This window comes from Pygocentrus nattereri, chromosome 21 (genome assembly GCF_015220715.1).
Source record: "Pygocentrus nattereri isolate fPygNat1 chromosome 21, fPygNat1.pri, whole genome shotgun sequence".
Lineage (NCBI taxonomy): Eukaryota > Metazoa > Chordata > Actinopteri > Characiformes > Serrasalmidae > Pygocentrus > Pygocentrus nattereri.
Window position 1 is genome coordinate 6,452,663 of NC_051231.1, and position 15,593 is coordinate 6,468,255.

The window sequence follows — 15,593 nt, forward strand, 5'->3', positions numbered from 1 at the left end:
TAGAAGACACTTTCTTATACCATTCCTTATTCCATAACCAAGAGCACTGTAGTTGGTGATTTAATAAAAATAATCCTCAAAAATAAGACTTGCCTAATAATTGTGCACACAGTGTAGCTATAGCTGCTGGCTGTGAGCTGATTGTTTTGATCAATGTATTGGTAACTAAATATTTGCAGAACATTGGTTGACCACTAGTTCATATTGGTTCTTATTGATGTAGTTTGCATGACCAGGCAATTTAATACTTGCCTACGGTCCTCAGTGCACATTGCCTGGTGGGTGAGATGCCGAATGATTTATTTGCTGGTTGTGTGCGCAATACAGGAGAGGGTGTGCTTCAACTCTTGGTTTGGATCAAAGGTTGTATATGAGCCTCTCATGGCGAGATGCAGTTAAAAACGGACAGCTGTGGTTTAAGAGTCATGACACAGCAATGAAATGCCACATACATGTCCCTTTCACGTGTGGTGGAGTGTATGGAAAATGTATGTCACTGAAGATTAAAGGTCAAAAGACTGATATGCTGGAGCTCTGAAATGAAGATTTTGACCATAATACCCTAGAATACCCATTAAAAACATAGAACAATGCATTTTAGTCAGGCTTAATCTCTGTCAGCCTTTGTTTTGAGCAGGATGAAGCACAGTAATCTGAGAGATTATCGTCCTTCTACAATACCTAAGATTACACAACTTGGTCGTCACCATTCCTCACTGTGCCATGAATTTGTTCCAGCAATATGCTGAGAGCTGGGAGAGATGATAGGAAGGAATTAGAAAGCAACCATGAAGCAGGGACCTAAAAATAAAATGCTTGACAATTTTTTGAAGGCAGTTGACAAACACATAATTTCTGTTTTTTGCCGATACCAAATGTCAATACTAGTGGGGGGGAAGGGGGCAGGGCAGTAGTTCTCCTCTATGTGACTAAATTAGGGTGAAAAATTGGGTAAAATGGCACATCACCATGCCTCAGTTGTCTATTAGGTGCAACACAACAGTGCATTTTGCTTCCTCATGCTACACTATGACATTCTTGTGTAGGTCAAGAGTCTATAAACGGATGCTCACATTTTAGTGCCTGTCTGCCATGCCTGTATAAGAACTTAAAAATAATGTATTAATTTATTTTGTTATAAAAATGAGCAATATTCAGCTCATAATTCAAGTAAAAACAAATAATGGAGCCTAAACATAACTGCATTTGCCATGATGAGATAATACATCATAAATCTCCAGATTGTAGCTAAAGAAGTCACCAACAATTAAAAAACAAATTAGCCCAATTAGTTTTTATAGCCTTAACCAACAGAAGAGATGTTGTGAAGTAGGAGGATGTAAACAGTTCACTGGTTGAATAATGAACGGGAAAGTCAGCCCACTCTTGTTGAGATATGCACATGCGTAGTAAACAAAACAACTTGAAAAACACACAACATTTTGTGCATTATTTGAGCCAAATGCTACAAACTACTCTCATATACAAGCTAAAAGCACCTGATCTTGTATGAATGGAAATAACACAATAGAGGAGTATTATTTTTCATGGTAACTTTTCTCAATATCAGATAGAAATTGTTAACAATGTCTGCTGTTAGACGTTAGCAATGTGGGTGGCTGATTAAAAAATGCTTGGCAGATGGTTGTGGTAGACCAGTGTTCAAAATGTGATGCTGGCGTAAAATAGTAGATTTCTTGAAGACCGTATAAATTATTGATTGATATTGAAAAATTCCCTTTGCCTGCCATGATGTGGTTGTGCCCATTTAAATAAATAAATGTGTGTGTGTGTGTGTGTGGGTGTGTGTGTGTGTGTGTGTGTGTGTGTGTGGGTGTGTGTGTGTGGGTGTGTGTGTGTGTATGAATTATAATCTAAACACATTAATGAAGCTCATAACTTATTAGACATCATTTTGCAAGATCAAACGAGATGTCCTCCTATACAGTTACCTAAAGTGTCATGACATGTTACCATCCTTACCCCAGGAAGCAGTGACCTCACAAATTCAGACTGAGACAGTGTTAACATGAGAAATCCACTGTATGACAGCGCCGCCGCTGCGAATCGTTCAAGTTGCCTGATCCCCGCCTCTGTTCCCTGCAGCACTGTAGATGTTACTCCCATATGAGGACACTAAGCACCGCTCAGCAGAATTCAGTAGGCCTTCTATGCGCTAATATGGCTGAATGAGAAGAACAGCCTGACACATGATGCTTCATTAATAAACTGCGCAAATGAAGGATGGAGAGGAATGACGAGTGTGCGTTTTGGTATTATCGTGCTGCTAAACGGTGTGTTGTTTGGTATAATTTGAGGGAGACCGTGGGGCGGTTTGCTCTTTGGATTTGCCATTTGGAATGTGTGCCGCCTCTAAAGCTGTTGAATGTCATGGTTGTGTGCACGGGCCTGTTGCAAAGCAGGGCAAACACAACCTGGAGTAAATATTCACTGTAGCCCAGCAGGGGACACAGAATACACATGCGTAAACACACACACTCATACACACAAAGGCGCGCAGATAGACATGGCCTGCCATGTGAAAGCACGGAGACGCATCGGTTCCCATAACCTCTCTCTCTCTGTCTCTCTCTCCTTCTCACATAAGCAAACAAAAACACAGGCTGCGCCACCCACTCAACCCGTCTGCCTTTGTCTCTTACACAACACACACACTTGTAGAGATTATAATGGACACTCACTCAGAGCTGGTCACACTCAAATAGAGTTTAATTATATTGTGGCATTTATCAATGTGCATTAAGTCTAAATAAAGTCTTCTTAAAGAAACATTAAAGTTCTTTGTGAGAGAAATTTTATAAAAATTGTCCCTTTACCCCAAATGTAGTCGATCAGCCAAATCATGTTTGGTGTTTACCGGTTTACTTCTTTAGTTTTGCACTGGTGCTGTAAGACTAATGTAGCTAACAAGTAACAGAAGCTAATACTCCACCAAATTAGTACAATAGTAGGCAAATATATTTTGGCAAATACTTGTAACCAATTACCGTCTATCATTATTTGTAAATTAATCATTAACCAACAAACCTAAAATAAAGGCCTGAAGTTTGGTTGGCTGAGCCATGTCCGAAGCTTAACAGGCCTATGAGCACATACATCAACCGAGGTATTAAACAGAGATATTAAAGTGTTCTTTGTTGTAATCTTGGAACAAAAAAATTGATAGTATGGCCAGGCATAAACATGCATATGAAGTAAATGGCCTGAAACCACATTAAACATACCTTATATAAGAACCCAGTTTTGTTTAAACCAAAGAGCTGTTCCGGACAGTATGGCCAAAAACTTTGTTGTTGAAATGACTGGAGTATACAGTCATGAGCTACTGAACATTTTATTTCAGCAGCTCATATATTGGCTGATAGACTGCATTCGGAGTAAGGGAATAGTTTTATACCTTTTTGGTTTTTGTTAAACTTTTCTTTTAATTACTTTTTCCACGCATTGTCTCATATTGAACATTCAGAAATACATTCTGCAAGCGTTCCGTTTATACCTCAGTTTCAAACCCGGCTGATTGGCTGCTTGGAAAGAACATGTCTCAGAGCATGGCTGAAGAGCGAAAAACCAGAACATTTCAAAAGGAAGACCCAAGGGTCGAACTAATTGGATAACTGCTATCAGGCACTGTGCTCCTTTACTCCTCCACCTATCAGCCTACTGTACCACACACAAACCAGAGCAAGGAAACGAGATATGAGGGGGATGTTCAGAGCAGCAAGATGGACATTTTGGGAGAAAGAAACGAGCTGGTGAGGCGGCTTAGAGGTCACAGTATGGCAGGACGGCTCGTTCCATTTGACGTGCGTGGAGCCCAGTGAGCTCCCAATGGCGGAACGGAATGCAGACCTGATCTTACCTACACTGGGGCCCAATTAGCAGCTACAGCATTGCTAATGGCTGTCATAAAGACTTGCAGCCACCAAGCTGTCAGTGCCGCTCGGCTGAGCCTGCAGCAAAGAGACGGGAGAATCTTCCAAAGGAAAAAGAAGAGTGTGATCTCAACACTTAGATCATTTCTGGCTAATTGTTATCATTTTCTGTATTGATGTCCATGGAAGCCTTTGCTTGATTTCAGTGTTGGCAATATGATCGTTACAGCAATTTAAAGGAAGCGTTTGATGAAAAATCAGATTTACACAACTGTTCCCTATTCCAAATGTAGTCAGTCAGCCAAGATGTTAGGTGTAGGCCTGTGCCCGGTAACGATTATCTGTGTTGCCTTGGCAACAGCAACTAGTGACGATATTAAATGTGCCGTGGCAGCAGGCAAGTATCATGCCTGTACAAAAAGCCATCTATGTTGTGGTGTATGTTTTAGGATAGCGTCTGGTTTCAGACATCAGATTTAATGGCTTTGAGTCTTGGAAAAACTTGGTCATGCTATAGCTTTTGTACAATTGGATACCAGGCGAAACGACCCTGGACAGAATAAATTTAGGCGAAGCTAAACGGCTACAGACACATTGGATGGAAAGGATTGTCTTACTAGATTAAATACAGTGTTGTGGACAAATTAATAATGAAAATAGTCAATTTTGACAAAGATTAAGCTTGAACTCCCACATATGTAAGGCAAGATTTACCTCACTGAAGTGAAGAATAAATTTACCAAAGTTGGAAGGTTTTTTTGTTTGTTTTTTTTGTTGTTGTTTTGTTTTGTTTTTTGGTTTGTTGTTTTTTTTTTTTTATAATAATTTGCATAAAGCAGTATATCATATGGCAGTATTTACCATATATCACATATCATAGCTGAAACAGAGTAGAGGAATCCTGGGAGATGTAGAAATCAAACTTTTATAGGTTCCAGAATAAAACGGTTCAGTATCTCTGTAACTACGCTGCAAAATGTGATGTTTTTTTTCTGAATGTTTATTTTGAGGGCTAAAATGAAGTATGTCTGTTTGAGAGCATGACTTTAAATATTGCAGTAGAGTTGTGGCTCACGCTCCATGGTAATATCTTAATGTGTTGACCAAATTCAGCATTTATAATTTTTTATTGTTTAAGATTTTAGCTACATGTTTATTCCATTTTAAAAACTGTGTCAAATTGTGGGAAGTAAATTCTTTTTTGCTCCAACTGTCACTTTAAAGTAGCCGTTGACACTGGCAGTACCATTCGCCTTTGAAAGGGTGTGATGACTATTACTGACACATTTCAGGACTCAGCAATAAAACAACCTCTTCATGCACTACTTGTGTTTCTTTGCTGAGTTTTTTAATAGGTTATGGTAACCAAGTGTTGATGACGGAGTTTGATAACTATCTATCTCTCTATTGCAGGGCCGAGGTGGTGCTGGGCAATATAATAAAGAAGAAGGGATGGAGGTACGCTCATGAAGAAGTGCACCTTTTAATTTCCGCTCAGTCATCTCTCTATCTTTGCCTGATAACCTGGCCCAGTGGAAGGGTTGTCAGAGGAGAACAATACAGCATGTGGCACTGTGTAGAGCAGGCAGGCAGAGATATGAAATATTAATGGTAGGAGCAGTGGCATCACTGGGTCTCATAGCTTACTGAATTATGGATCAGATACATGTCTGTAGCCCTCAGTTTGTTACCAGTTAGTCTATTAGTATGTTTGTCTGCTGAAACTCCTTTTCTGCAGTTCAGAGGTGCCTCTGCTTGCTTATTAAATCCTGGTCTGGAAATTAAGCTGTTAATGCTGAGTATGGGCGCTCAAAGTGGCTGGGCTTGGATGATAAGGCAGAGAGTAACTGAGCTCTACCCAGTAGATGATCAAAAAGTGTGTGAGTGTGTGTGAGTGTGTGTGAGTGTGTGTGTGTGTGTGTGTGTGTGTGTGCGTGTGTGTGTGTGTGTGTGTGTGTGTGTGTGTGTGTGTGCGTGTGTGTGCGTGTGTGTGTGTGCGTGTGTGTGTGTGTGTGTGTGTGTGTGTGTGTGTGTGTGTGTGTGTGTGTGTGTGTGGGTTTTGTAATGTGTTGTGTGCATCAGTGCTCACCTAGCGGCCCTGTAGCTTAGTCATCCTGCCAGTCAAAGTGCATCAGTATCAGGCCACACAACAGTCACCTCCAGAGAGCATGAGCCTATTACAGTCCCCCTCTGGTTGTGTGTGTATTCTTTTGAAATTAAGCCACGCATTTATTAGCATTTGCCTGCGACAGTTTAATCCTTTTCTGTTTTTTTTGTCTCTTAGCTACTGTTTTCTGCAACCTTTAATGAAAAATTGTGACCTATTTTGACATGTTGCTGCTTCTTTTGTTGTTTGCAGGCGCTCCAGTTTAGTGATCACTACAAAAATCTTTTGGGGTGGAAAGTATGTTGTCATCTATTGTCATGCTTATTTATCTGTCTAAATAATTTCATAATGACTCAACAAAATATGCTAAAAACTTTCATTTAGTTTCCAGTCAGAATGGCCAATATGAAGCATTACTCGAAAAGCAGAAAATGAAACTGAAAAATCAAATATTAGATTTTCTAGAATTTGGTGAGTTCACTCTGCCTTTTCATAACAGCTTCCATTCTTTTTGAGAGACTTGCTTTTAGTCTTTCAAAGATTTTTTTCAGTCTTAGGGGTGGATGCATCTTCCACTTCTCAAATCCCAGCCACATTCAGTAATGTTGAGGTCTGGACTCTGGGATAGTCATTCAATTGTTCTGAGAACACCAGTAGCTTCTTTATTGGATTTGCAATTTTTTTATGAGGTTCCCATGGCGCTGAGTTGTCTTCTCACAGTGGAAGGATGGATAGAAACATCTGTGGATTTTTTCAAAACTGAAGCAACTTGACTTTTTGTGGTCTAACAGGTCTTGTATGTTTGTTAGGAGTCCCATTTTCTCTATATCCAGCTTCCAGTTCTGGAAGCTCCTGTTTTTCTCTTATTTCCTTTTGACTTTCCCCTTCCCCCTTCCTGCAGGTGGATTATCTAACATCTGATCTCCTCAGATGCATTTCATGTAAATTGTATTTAATGACCATTTTGACTGGAACTTCAAAACCTTGAGTGAAAGTATAATTTTGCATAAAACTTGTTTAATTAATCCAAGTTGAGGGAGTAGTAAGATAATTTATGACAGTTGTAACAGCAGTCCTTGTTGAATGGCTTTTCATTTCCATGTTTGTCCATTTATATACAATAAAATAACTTAATACTGTTACCATTCACCAGGGCAGAGACTGAAAGAGGACTGTCTAGAAAGCACATTATAGAAGGTAAGTCTAAATCAAACATACAACACTGTGTTCATACAACAAATAATACAGGTGTAGTGCTGAAGGTACATGCAGCAAGAGTTAATGATTAATGGGACTTGCTCTCAGGAGAACATGGCCATCTTGGAGATTAAGGCTCCTTTAAGCAGCTGAATAAACCAGCTCATTGTGTTTCCTGGTGTCTGAGGTTTACTGTAGTGAAACTGACATCATTTAGTGCTCAGCACTGCACATTGTTAATTGAAAAAAAATGTGTTAATTGAGGTTATAAAATTCTTGTGTAGGTTTAAAAGCTTCATTGGAGAGATTGCAGTTAGAATACGTGGATGTGGTGTTTGCGAACAGACCAGACCCGAACACGCCTATGGAAGGTGAGAAATTATAAGAATTTGTTACACTTTGATTTCTGCAGCTTACTGAAAACACTACATTTATTAAACACTTTCACAGCATTGAAAAAAAGTTGGTAGCCCAGTAGAGTCCTGCTTTACAGCCGCAGATATCTCCAAATTAAAAGGGTTGATCTTGGAGCAGAGTTTCTCCAAAGAACGTGCAAGTCTTACATAGTGTAGCTTTAATGTTAAAAGAATTTTTTTAAAAAATCTATGACATACTAAAATCTATGTCATTACTAAATGCAGTGTGGATGTAACAACAGATATCTAGCTTCAAAGGATGTAATGATTCACAAAATTCATACTTCATACATCGATATGATAGTGTTTCTCAGTTACATTCTTGAAAATGTGCTTTATGTGTTTCATAGTCAAAATGATCTAAAATATGTTTTTCCATCTATGTCATTGTGTTTAGTTGTGTTTTATATATCACTTTTTACAACAGACGTTTTTATAAAGTGTCTTTAGAAACGTTGGTCCAAACCCCTAATCACTGGCAAGAAAAGCTCCCTAAAAGCATAAGGCAGGAACAGCAGGGGGGACCAAGCCTCTAAAAGGGAACCCATCCTTCTTTGGGCCATGCCAGATGTGCAGTAAGAATACAAGTAGGACAAGATAGGAAGGTAGAATAAACAGATGCTCAGGTCACACAGAGGAAAGATCAGTGAAATAAGCCAATGATTAATGTTAAAAATCTATCAGAAATCTGATGGAAGAAAGATCCACTGATTGTGTAAGTATATTTGGCCCATCACACTTTCAGACCACATCCGACGTACTTTACATAGAAACGTCACAAGCAATGGCTCAAAAAAGAAGTTTGGTTCAATGTTTTGCTCTCAAATGCAAATGCTCTTTTCAGGGCTTTCAGAATCACCACATTAATCCGCTTGTGGGGCTCGAAAACACAACTGATGTTACCAAATAGTCTTCCACATGTGTGCAATTACAGCTTTGCACAAGAGATGTCTCCAAATCCCCAAAGCTTATATAGAGTAGCTTTAAGGTTATACTTTTCATAACAAAATATGTTGTCTAATGTTAAAATTAATTTTATCTAAAACACCCTACAGTCATTACTAAATGTAATGCAGATGTAACAACAGATATGTAGCTTCTACGGGTGTAATGGTTCACACAGTTCATACTTTCATTTGATATGATTGTGTTGTCTCAGATACATTCTTGAAAATGTGCTTTTTTTAATATAATGTTTCCATTTTAAGTTTAGTAGAGCATTTAATGTTACAAAAGTCCTTTTTTTTAAAATGCACTAGCAAATATATATTTCTACATTTAGATCTCATATACTAATAATGTCAGGCTTGCCGTCAAGTTCGCTGTATTGTCTTTGGCTCTCTGCCCACCATAAACATTTTCCAAGTCAGACAGGAGTTTTTGTATCTTTCTGTCATCACTTTGGCCTCATTTATAACATTTCAGGATCAGCATGACAGCTGACATTTCTTAATGGACAGTTAGATTTTTCCTCTAATGAGTCAGTTTAGCTTTTCATGGCTTTTGGAAATGCTCTTTAGTTGAGAAACTTCTCTTTTCTTAAATGCCAAGCCGCGCTTTTGACTAGGTTTTCCATTGTAGAAACTTCATTGTGAACTTTCATGTCGAGATCCTTGTTGCTGGCCTTTTGATCTGGGGAAATCCTGCCAGCCAGATTCTGATGTTACCAAGCAGTTACGGAACGAGGAACGACTGGTCTTTTCTGATGAAAGCGGAAGGATTGCCTTTATTTATTCATTTCTCCAACTGCCCTTTCAGAAGTTCAACAAAGTTCACATTAACACATGGCCTGACCCTAGAGCATTAGTGGCCTTCTGCTCTTTGTCCTCTTCCCTGATGCTGCGCTGTACATATGACAAATTCTTTCTCTTTTTATGACTTTTGCGCACTCCCTCTTTCTTTCTCTCTCTTTCTCTCCCTCTCCCTCTCCTCTTCAGCTCTTCAAGCTAAACAGAACAGTGCACTTCATCAAGCATGGCCAAAAGGACAACAGCAGTAAATTACTTGTCAGCCTTCAGGCCATCTTGGCCAGCCCAGAGAGCATTGTTTATTAGTCATGGCAGTGTTTTTCATTTTCATCTGTGCCATTGTTTCCCTCCCCTCATGAGTCTGTGGCTGCTAGGATGAGTTTATTTGATTTTCTTTAAATGTATTGATTAGAACTGCAAGCCTATTTTAGCAGAATCTACCAAAGAGCTCATTAAGGCCATGCTTTTGCCTCTTTAATCAATCCACCATTGTTTTCTTTCTTCCATATTCTTTCTCAACACTCCTGGCAATGCATTATGCCAGCTGTAACATGCTGCACATTGCCTCTGGTTAATTTGGGTCAATCTGTTCTGATCGGCAGAGACGGTGCGAGCGATGACCCACGTGATCAATCAGGGAATGGCCATGTACTGGGGCACGTCCCGCTGGAGCCCCATGGAAATAATGGTGAGTCATTTCTGCAACAAACTCACATCCTCTCACTCTTTCGCTCAGGCGTTCTCTTCCTCACACTTTTTCTCCCATCTCTCTCCATATTAGATATTTCTCTTTGTGATCATTAACATCGGGGTGCACTCATAGCTTTGCTCAGGGGACACTTTGACTTCTCCAAGAAACTTCTTAATGAAAATCAATCAAACAAATCTGGAGCCTCACCTAGAGGCACTTTGAAATGAGGTGATTAAAGGATGGTTTCCCATTACTGCTTCCAGGCAGCAAAGCGTCATGTTGAATGCATCAGCCACCCACAACACCATGAGTCAGACTCCACATTCTGCAGTAACTATTGCCACCTACAGATTGTTTATTGACAGGTATATAGTAGTTGTGTTGATTCACTGAAGCCATAGTTTAGGTCAAATACATTTCACTGCCTTTGCAGAACCACACACTGCTTCACATTTCCGTAACCTCATGAGCAAGTGTGGCTTAACCTTAGTCATGCTTATACAACTGTAATTTCCTTTCCGTCAGCATTTCTATTAAAATCTTAAACATAGTCAAACATATTCGGAATTCACCTGGAAGAGCCCCCCTTGGGATGTACAAGGGCACTTGACTACTCAGTTAATAGTTCTGGGTATAATTTCAGTGCTGAAATCACTATTTGGGCATTTGTTAAGTGCTTGCTGTAAAGTACAGCTATTGTTATTATACTAGTTATATTACCCTGCATATTACATAATACATTACAACAGTAAAACATCAGCTTGTTGTTAAGAACTTGATTAAGAAGGCAGAGATAGTAAGACAGTAGATAGGGTAAGTACTCCAGCTAATAATTTGGAACCAACAACAGTGGGGAAAAAAAAACGTTCTCACTTAACTTGACAATCTCACATGGGCACATCATCAACTGATGAGAAAAATCCTCACACAGAAGCCCATGAGTCATCACTAGCTATTGCTGCACCGGTTATCTTTAGTGTTGGTGCTAGCTTATTAACTCATCTGAAGAGCAGCTTCTAGAAGAAGCAGCCCTCAATACTCATATTACTACTTCTCTATGCTTTTTTTTTTTTTTATGATAATACAAATACTGCTAAATCCTACCTGCTAACTCCAGTGCAGCTGTGTTACTTCTTTGTTGTGTATGTAAGAACCTGCAGTACTTAAAATCAGCTGAAGATACTTCCACACAATTAACTGAATATCCATCTATCAACTCTTATGGATACTCAGATATCAAAATTTCTGCTTCTACTGCAATTAAAACACTACACACCCTGCTTTACCTGCTCTTGCAGCCACACTTTAGAAAGCCAACCCCAAATACCTCCATGACTGTTCTTCATTTTATTATTTTACTCATATTTCATTATTTATTGCTGATGAAATGTTTTGACAGTTCTACTTGGTTGTGTGTGTGTGTGTGTGTGTGTGTGTGTGTGTGTGTGTGTGTGTGTGTGTGTATATATATATATATATATATATATATATATATATATATATATATATATATATACACACACACACATAAACGCATAAACGTGAGTACACCCCTCACACCAAATTTAACAGCCTTGCTCCACGTTCACACCTGGAACCTTGCGAGTCACATGATACCAGGGAGGGACAACGACACAATTGGGCACAATTTGAGCATGTTCACTGTGAGGTGGACTCACTTGTGTTGCCAGCTATTTAGACATTAGTGGCTGTGTGTCTTTTCAGAGGACCGTAAATCTGTACTGCTATACAAGCTGTACACTGACTACTTTGTTATATCCAAGTTTAATTTCTATAGTGTTGTCCCATGAAAAGATATAATAAAATATTTGCAGAAATGTGAGGGGTGTACTCACTTTTGTGAGATACTGTATATATGTATATATTAAAGGGGTCAGTCTTTCTTTTAACATTTTCACAAGTCTTCCTAGCTTTTTTTCCTCCTTAAACCTCTAAACCAAATATGTGTGTAAGAAAGGTGCTATATAACTAAAAGTAACTATCCCTGTGTCTTGCAGGAAGCATACTCTGTGGCACGACAGTTTAACCAGATTCCCCCAATCTGTGAGCAGGCTGAGTATCACATGTTTCAGAGAGAGAAGGTGGAAGTGCAGTTGCCTGAGCTTTTTCATAAGATAGGTAAGTATAGCTGTCTTCTGCAGTAGGGCTAGTAGCATAGTGGATTTGCGTTAATAGTGTTATTTCTAGACATGATAGAACGGGATGCTCTGGAGCAGCCGAGTGTCAGCCAGAGGGGTATAAAGCCCATCCAACATCTGAGCTGTGGTGCAATGGAGTGTTGGCGCTTCATCTCATACCTTTGATCAGTTGGTGATCCAGATCACCATTTAACATCAGAACCTGACCTCACTAATGCACTTGTAACTAAACGCAATCAGATCCTTACAGCGATGTACTAGCATGTAATGTAAAGTCTTCCTCAAAAAATAGAGGCTGTTACTGCAGCAAAGAAAGGACATCCTTTAATGCCTTCAATTTAAGAATGTTGTATGGGCGGTTGTCCAGAAACTTTTGGATATATGGTGGATCTGTTAAAACTAATAATGAAGAGCATAAAAAGTGTTTCTGAATGAAGCAAATTTTTCTTTGGAGTCTCGTATGGACGAAACCTACCTTACCTACAGGTTTTTGAAATACCAGCTGCATATTTTGTCCTTTTTAATTGGATTTAGTGTAGTGCAGTTTTCTTTTTTATGTAACACTGCTGGTAAATGAGTATTGTGATGTGTTTTATGTATTGTGAAAATGTGTTCAAGTATTTTTGCCCTATCTAAAAAGGTCATGATGAATGGACCAATAGAAACAGTCCAAAAGCGCTTGACAAAATCTTGTTACATTAACATACAAGACTTTTGACACTTTTTTTCATTTTTTCCATCCCCCAAAAAACTTTTATAGATAGGTGTCTAGCTCATTTACATAATTTAAGTCACTAGAGGTTTTTAAACCTTGCTTACACAAAACTGAAAGCTAATGACTAATACATTTATAAATATGACGCTTATTATAAATTATGCACCTAAAAAGAGAATTTAAACTGTGTGTGTGTTTTAGGTGTAGGGGCAATGACATGGTCTCCGCTTGCCTGTGGGATCATCTCAGGGAAATATGATAGCGGGGTGCCTCCATACTCCCGCGCCTCTCTCAAGGTACTACGTTTCCCATCGGTCCCTCTGTTCCTCGCTGTTCCTAGTGTTCTCGAGCATTAGTGGCATCAAAAGTGGCTCCTCATGTCTTTGATGTTCTAATGGATGTGTTCGTGTCTTCCAGGTTCTAGCTTTGGGTGTTTTCCCCTGTAGATGTGTTTGTCTGTGAAAGTTCCTTGTTGTGGCATGAACCTTCAGACCACAATCTTCTCTACGTTTTTTTTGTTTTTGTTTTGTCATGTGACAGTGTTGTGGTAACTCTGAGGAGGATATTTAATGCAAGTTTTGGTGCATCTGCCTCACCCACACCCACACACAAATATACTCAGTCTTACACACACCCACAGCAACATTTCGCCAGTGCAGTAGTGTGTAACTGTATGTTGGTGGAGTGGCATGCAGCATTGTCTTGCTGTTGGTCATTTGGTCCTCGCTGGACCTTTAACCAGTCATCCCTTCCTCATCTACCCGTCCCCTCAGTGTGATCGCGCCAGGGTCATTCATACTGTGTTCTTTCACTGTGTTTAAATCACGTATGAAGTGACACTTGAGTGATGTCCTGCGCTGGTGATCTGGACAGTGATGGGTCTCTGTGTACTTCAGATCTATGAGTGCTTGGATCATCAGAGCAAACTGGACCCTTCCCACTGTTAATCTTAACCAGTGATGTACCATCCGGGTTACTTTATCCCATCCCGGCACGCACACAAACTTCTAATTATTCTCATAATGGGCAGATTTTATCCACCCCCAAAATTAAAACAACTAAAAGACATTTAAATGAAAACATTAACCCTTATAAGTCCCAGAAGTCTCATGCAAAACCAAAAGCTTGTACACTACCAGTCAAAAGTTTGGACATACTTTGGCTGATCTTTAAAGCTTTCAGTTATTTCTAAGGCAAATATGAATATGCACACTATTACATGCCTAGTAGGATATTTTTGAAATGAGTATTTCATTTAAATCCATCCATCATTATATCACTCTTATTACTATGTGTCTTAGTTAATGCATTTCAGCCCGTTTTGTAGTCTGTTTAGTAGACGGCCGATATTCCTAACTGAAGTAATACCACGCAAATGCTTTAATACTTTTGTTGGCTTTGTTATTATTCTGTGTTCTGCATTTTCTGCTATATGTGTCCAGACTCCTAACTGGTAGTGCAGATTTTTAATTAATTAATTATTTCTCACTTGCAGCTCATTGAAAAAAGTGGTGCCTGTCTGTCATTGATTGGCCTCCAAGCAAACAGAAACAATTGAAAGTTCTATCAGGAACCTGTTAGTACAGGATGTAAATCAAGTAATAATCTAATTTGTTACTGTTGTAATTAATCATGTTATTACATGTCAGTAGAATGGCAAAATGAAAGTAATAACTCTGGACTCCTAAGGGTAAAAGCAAGAAAATGAGTACCTAAATGTATATTCATAGAGTAAATATTTAGCATAATCAGTGTTTGTGTGTGTGAAGTCTCTTTCACCCCTTAAAGTTGTCCAAGTAAAGAGAAATCCCCATGGCTTGGTCATCTTTTCGGGAAAAACAGTCACGTGTTTAAAAACAGGCCCTTGCTCACAAAGGTGCTTCATGGTGTGACTTCTTGTCCCTGTGGGTGTGTGTGTGTGTGTGTGTGTGTGTTTGTGTGTGTGTGTGTGTGTGTGTGTGCGTGTGCGTGCGTGCGTGTGTGTGTGTGTGAGAGAGAGAGAGAGAGCACCGCCGTGCAGCAGGGGCCCCTGTTTTTGAGCAGGTGTGCTGTGTTGTTGACAGGGCTACCAGTGGTTGAAGGACAAGATCTTGAGCGAGGAGGGCCGGCGTCAGCAGGCGAAGCTGAAAGAGCTGCAGGCAATCGCCGAGCGGCTGGGCTGCACACTGCCACAGCTCGCCATCGGTACGCAAAACCCCTAAAGACACACTGCCGCTCTCTCTCTTTCTGTCTGTCTGTCCGTCCTGTACCTCGCTCGCCCCCCCAACAACCTCATCCTCTCCGTCTTCCACACTCTGTCACACACACACCACACACATACATGCAAACACAGACACACATGCACACATAAATACACACAGGGATTTGAAGCCAAATATTTTATTTTTTTATGTTAAGTGTTACATAAGATGGCAGTCAAGTCAGCCAGCGCTAGTCTAGCTGACTGATCTGTGCACTGCCTGTTAATACATTTTTATAAATACTGCTTATAAGTTGGACAAGCTTCTACAGAGTGCTAGTAAAATGTGAAAAGTCACACTCTTAGGAAAGAGCTTTTTATTTATTAGTTTGTTTGGTCGAGGTTTTACAACAAGAGACTTGAACATTGTTAACTTTTGAAGGAAACTCCATCCAAAATGAAAAAATTACTCTTTGATAAATCTATTG

The 15,593-nt window shown here is 39.5% G+C and overlaps 1 protein-coding gene across 5 annotated transcripts in view; it reads left to right on the forward strand.

Annotated features, from left to right (window-relative positions):
- kcnab2a (potassium voltage-gated channel, shaker-related subfamily, beta member 2 a) overlaps positions 1 to 15,593 on the forward strand; it is a 137,607-nt gene that overhangs the window by 116,554 nt on the left and 5,460 nt on the right. For all 5 annotated transcript variants that reach the window (XM_017704907.2, XM_017704905.2, XM_017704904.2 and 2 more), the window contains 8 exons: positions 5,307 to 5,351; positions 6,253 to 6,297; positions 7,154 to 7,197; positions 7,482 to 7,568; positions 9,964 to 10,049; positions 12,071 to 12,191; positions 13,128 to 13,222; positions 14,990 to 15,110. In XM_017704907.2, the coding sequence (XP_017560396.1) occupies positions 5,307 to 5,351; positions 6,253 to 6,297; positions 7,154 to 7,197; positions 7,482 to 7,568; positions 9,964 to 10,049; positions 12,071 to 12,191; positions 13,128 to 13,222; positions 14,990 to 15,110 (644 nt within the window). The remainder of the gene's footprint in view (positions 1 to 5,306; positions 5,352 to 6,252; positions 6,298 to 7,153; positions 7,198 to 7,481; positions 7,569 to 9,963; positions 10,050 to 12,070; positions 12,192 to 13,127; positions 13,223 to 14,989; positions 15,111 to 15,593) is intronic.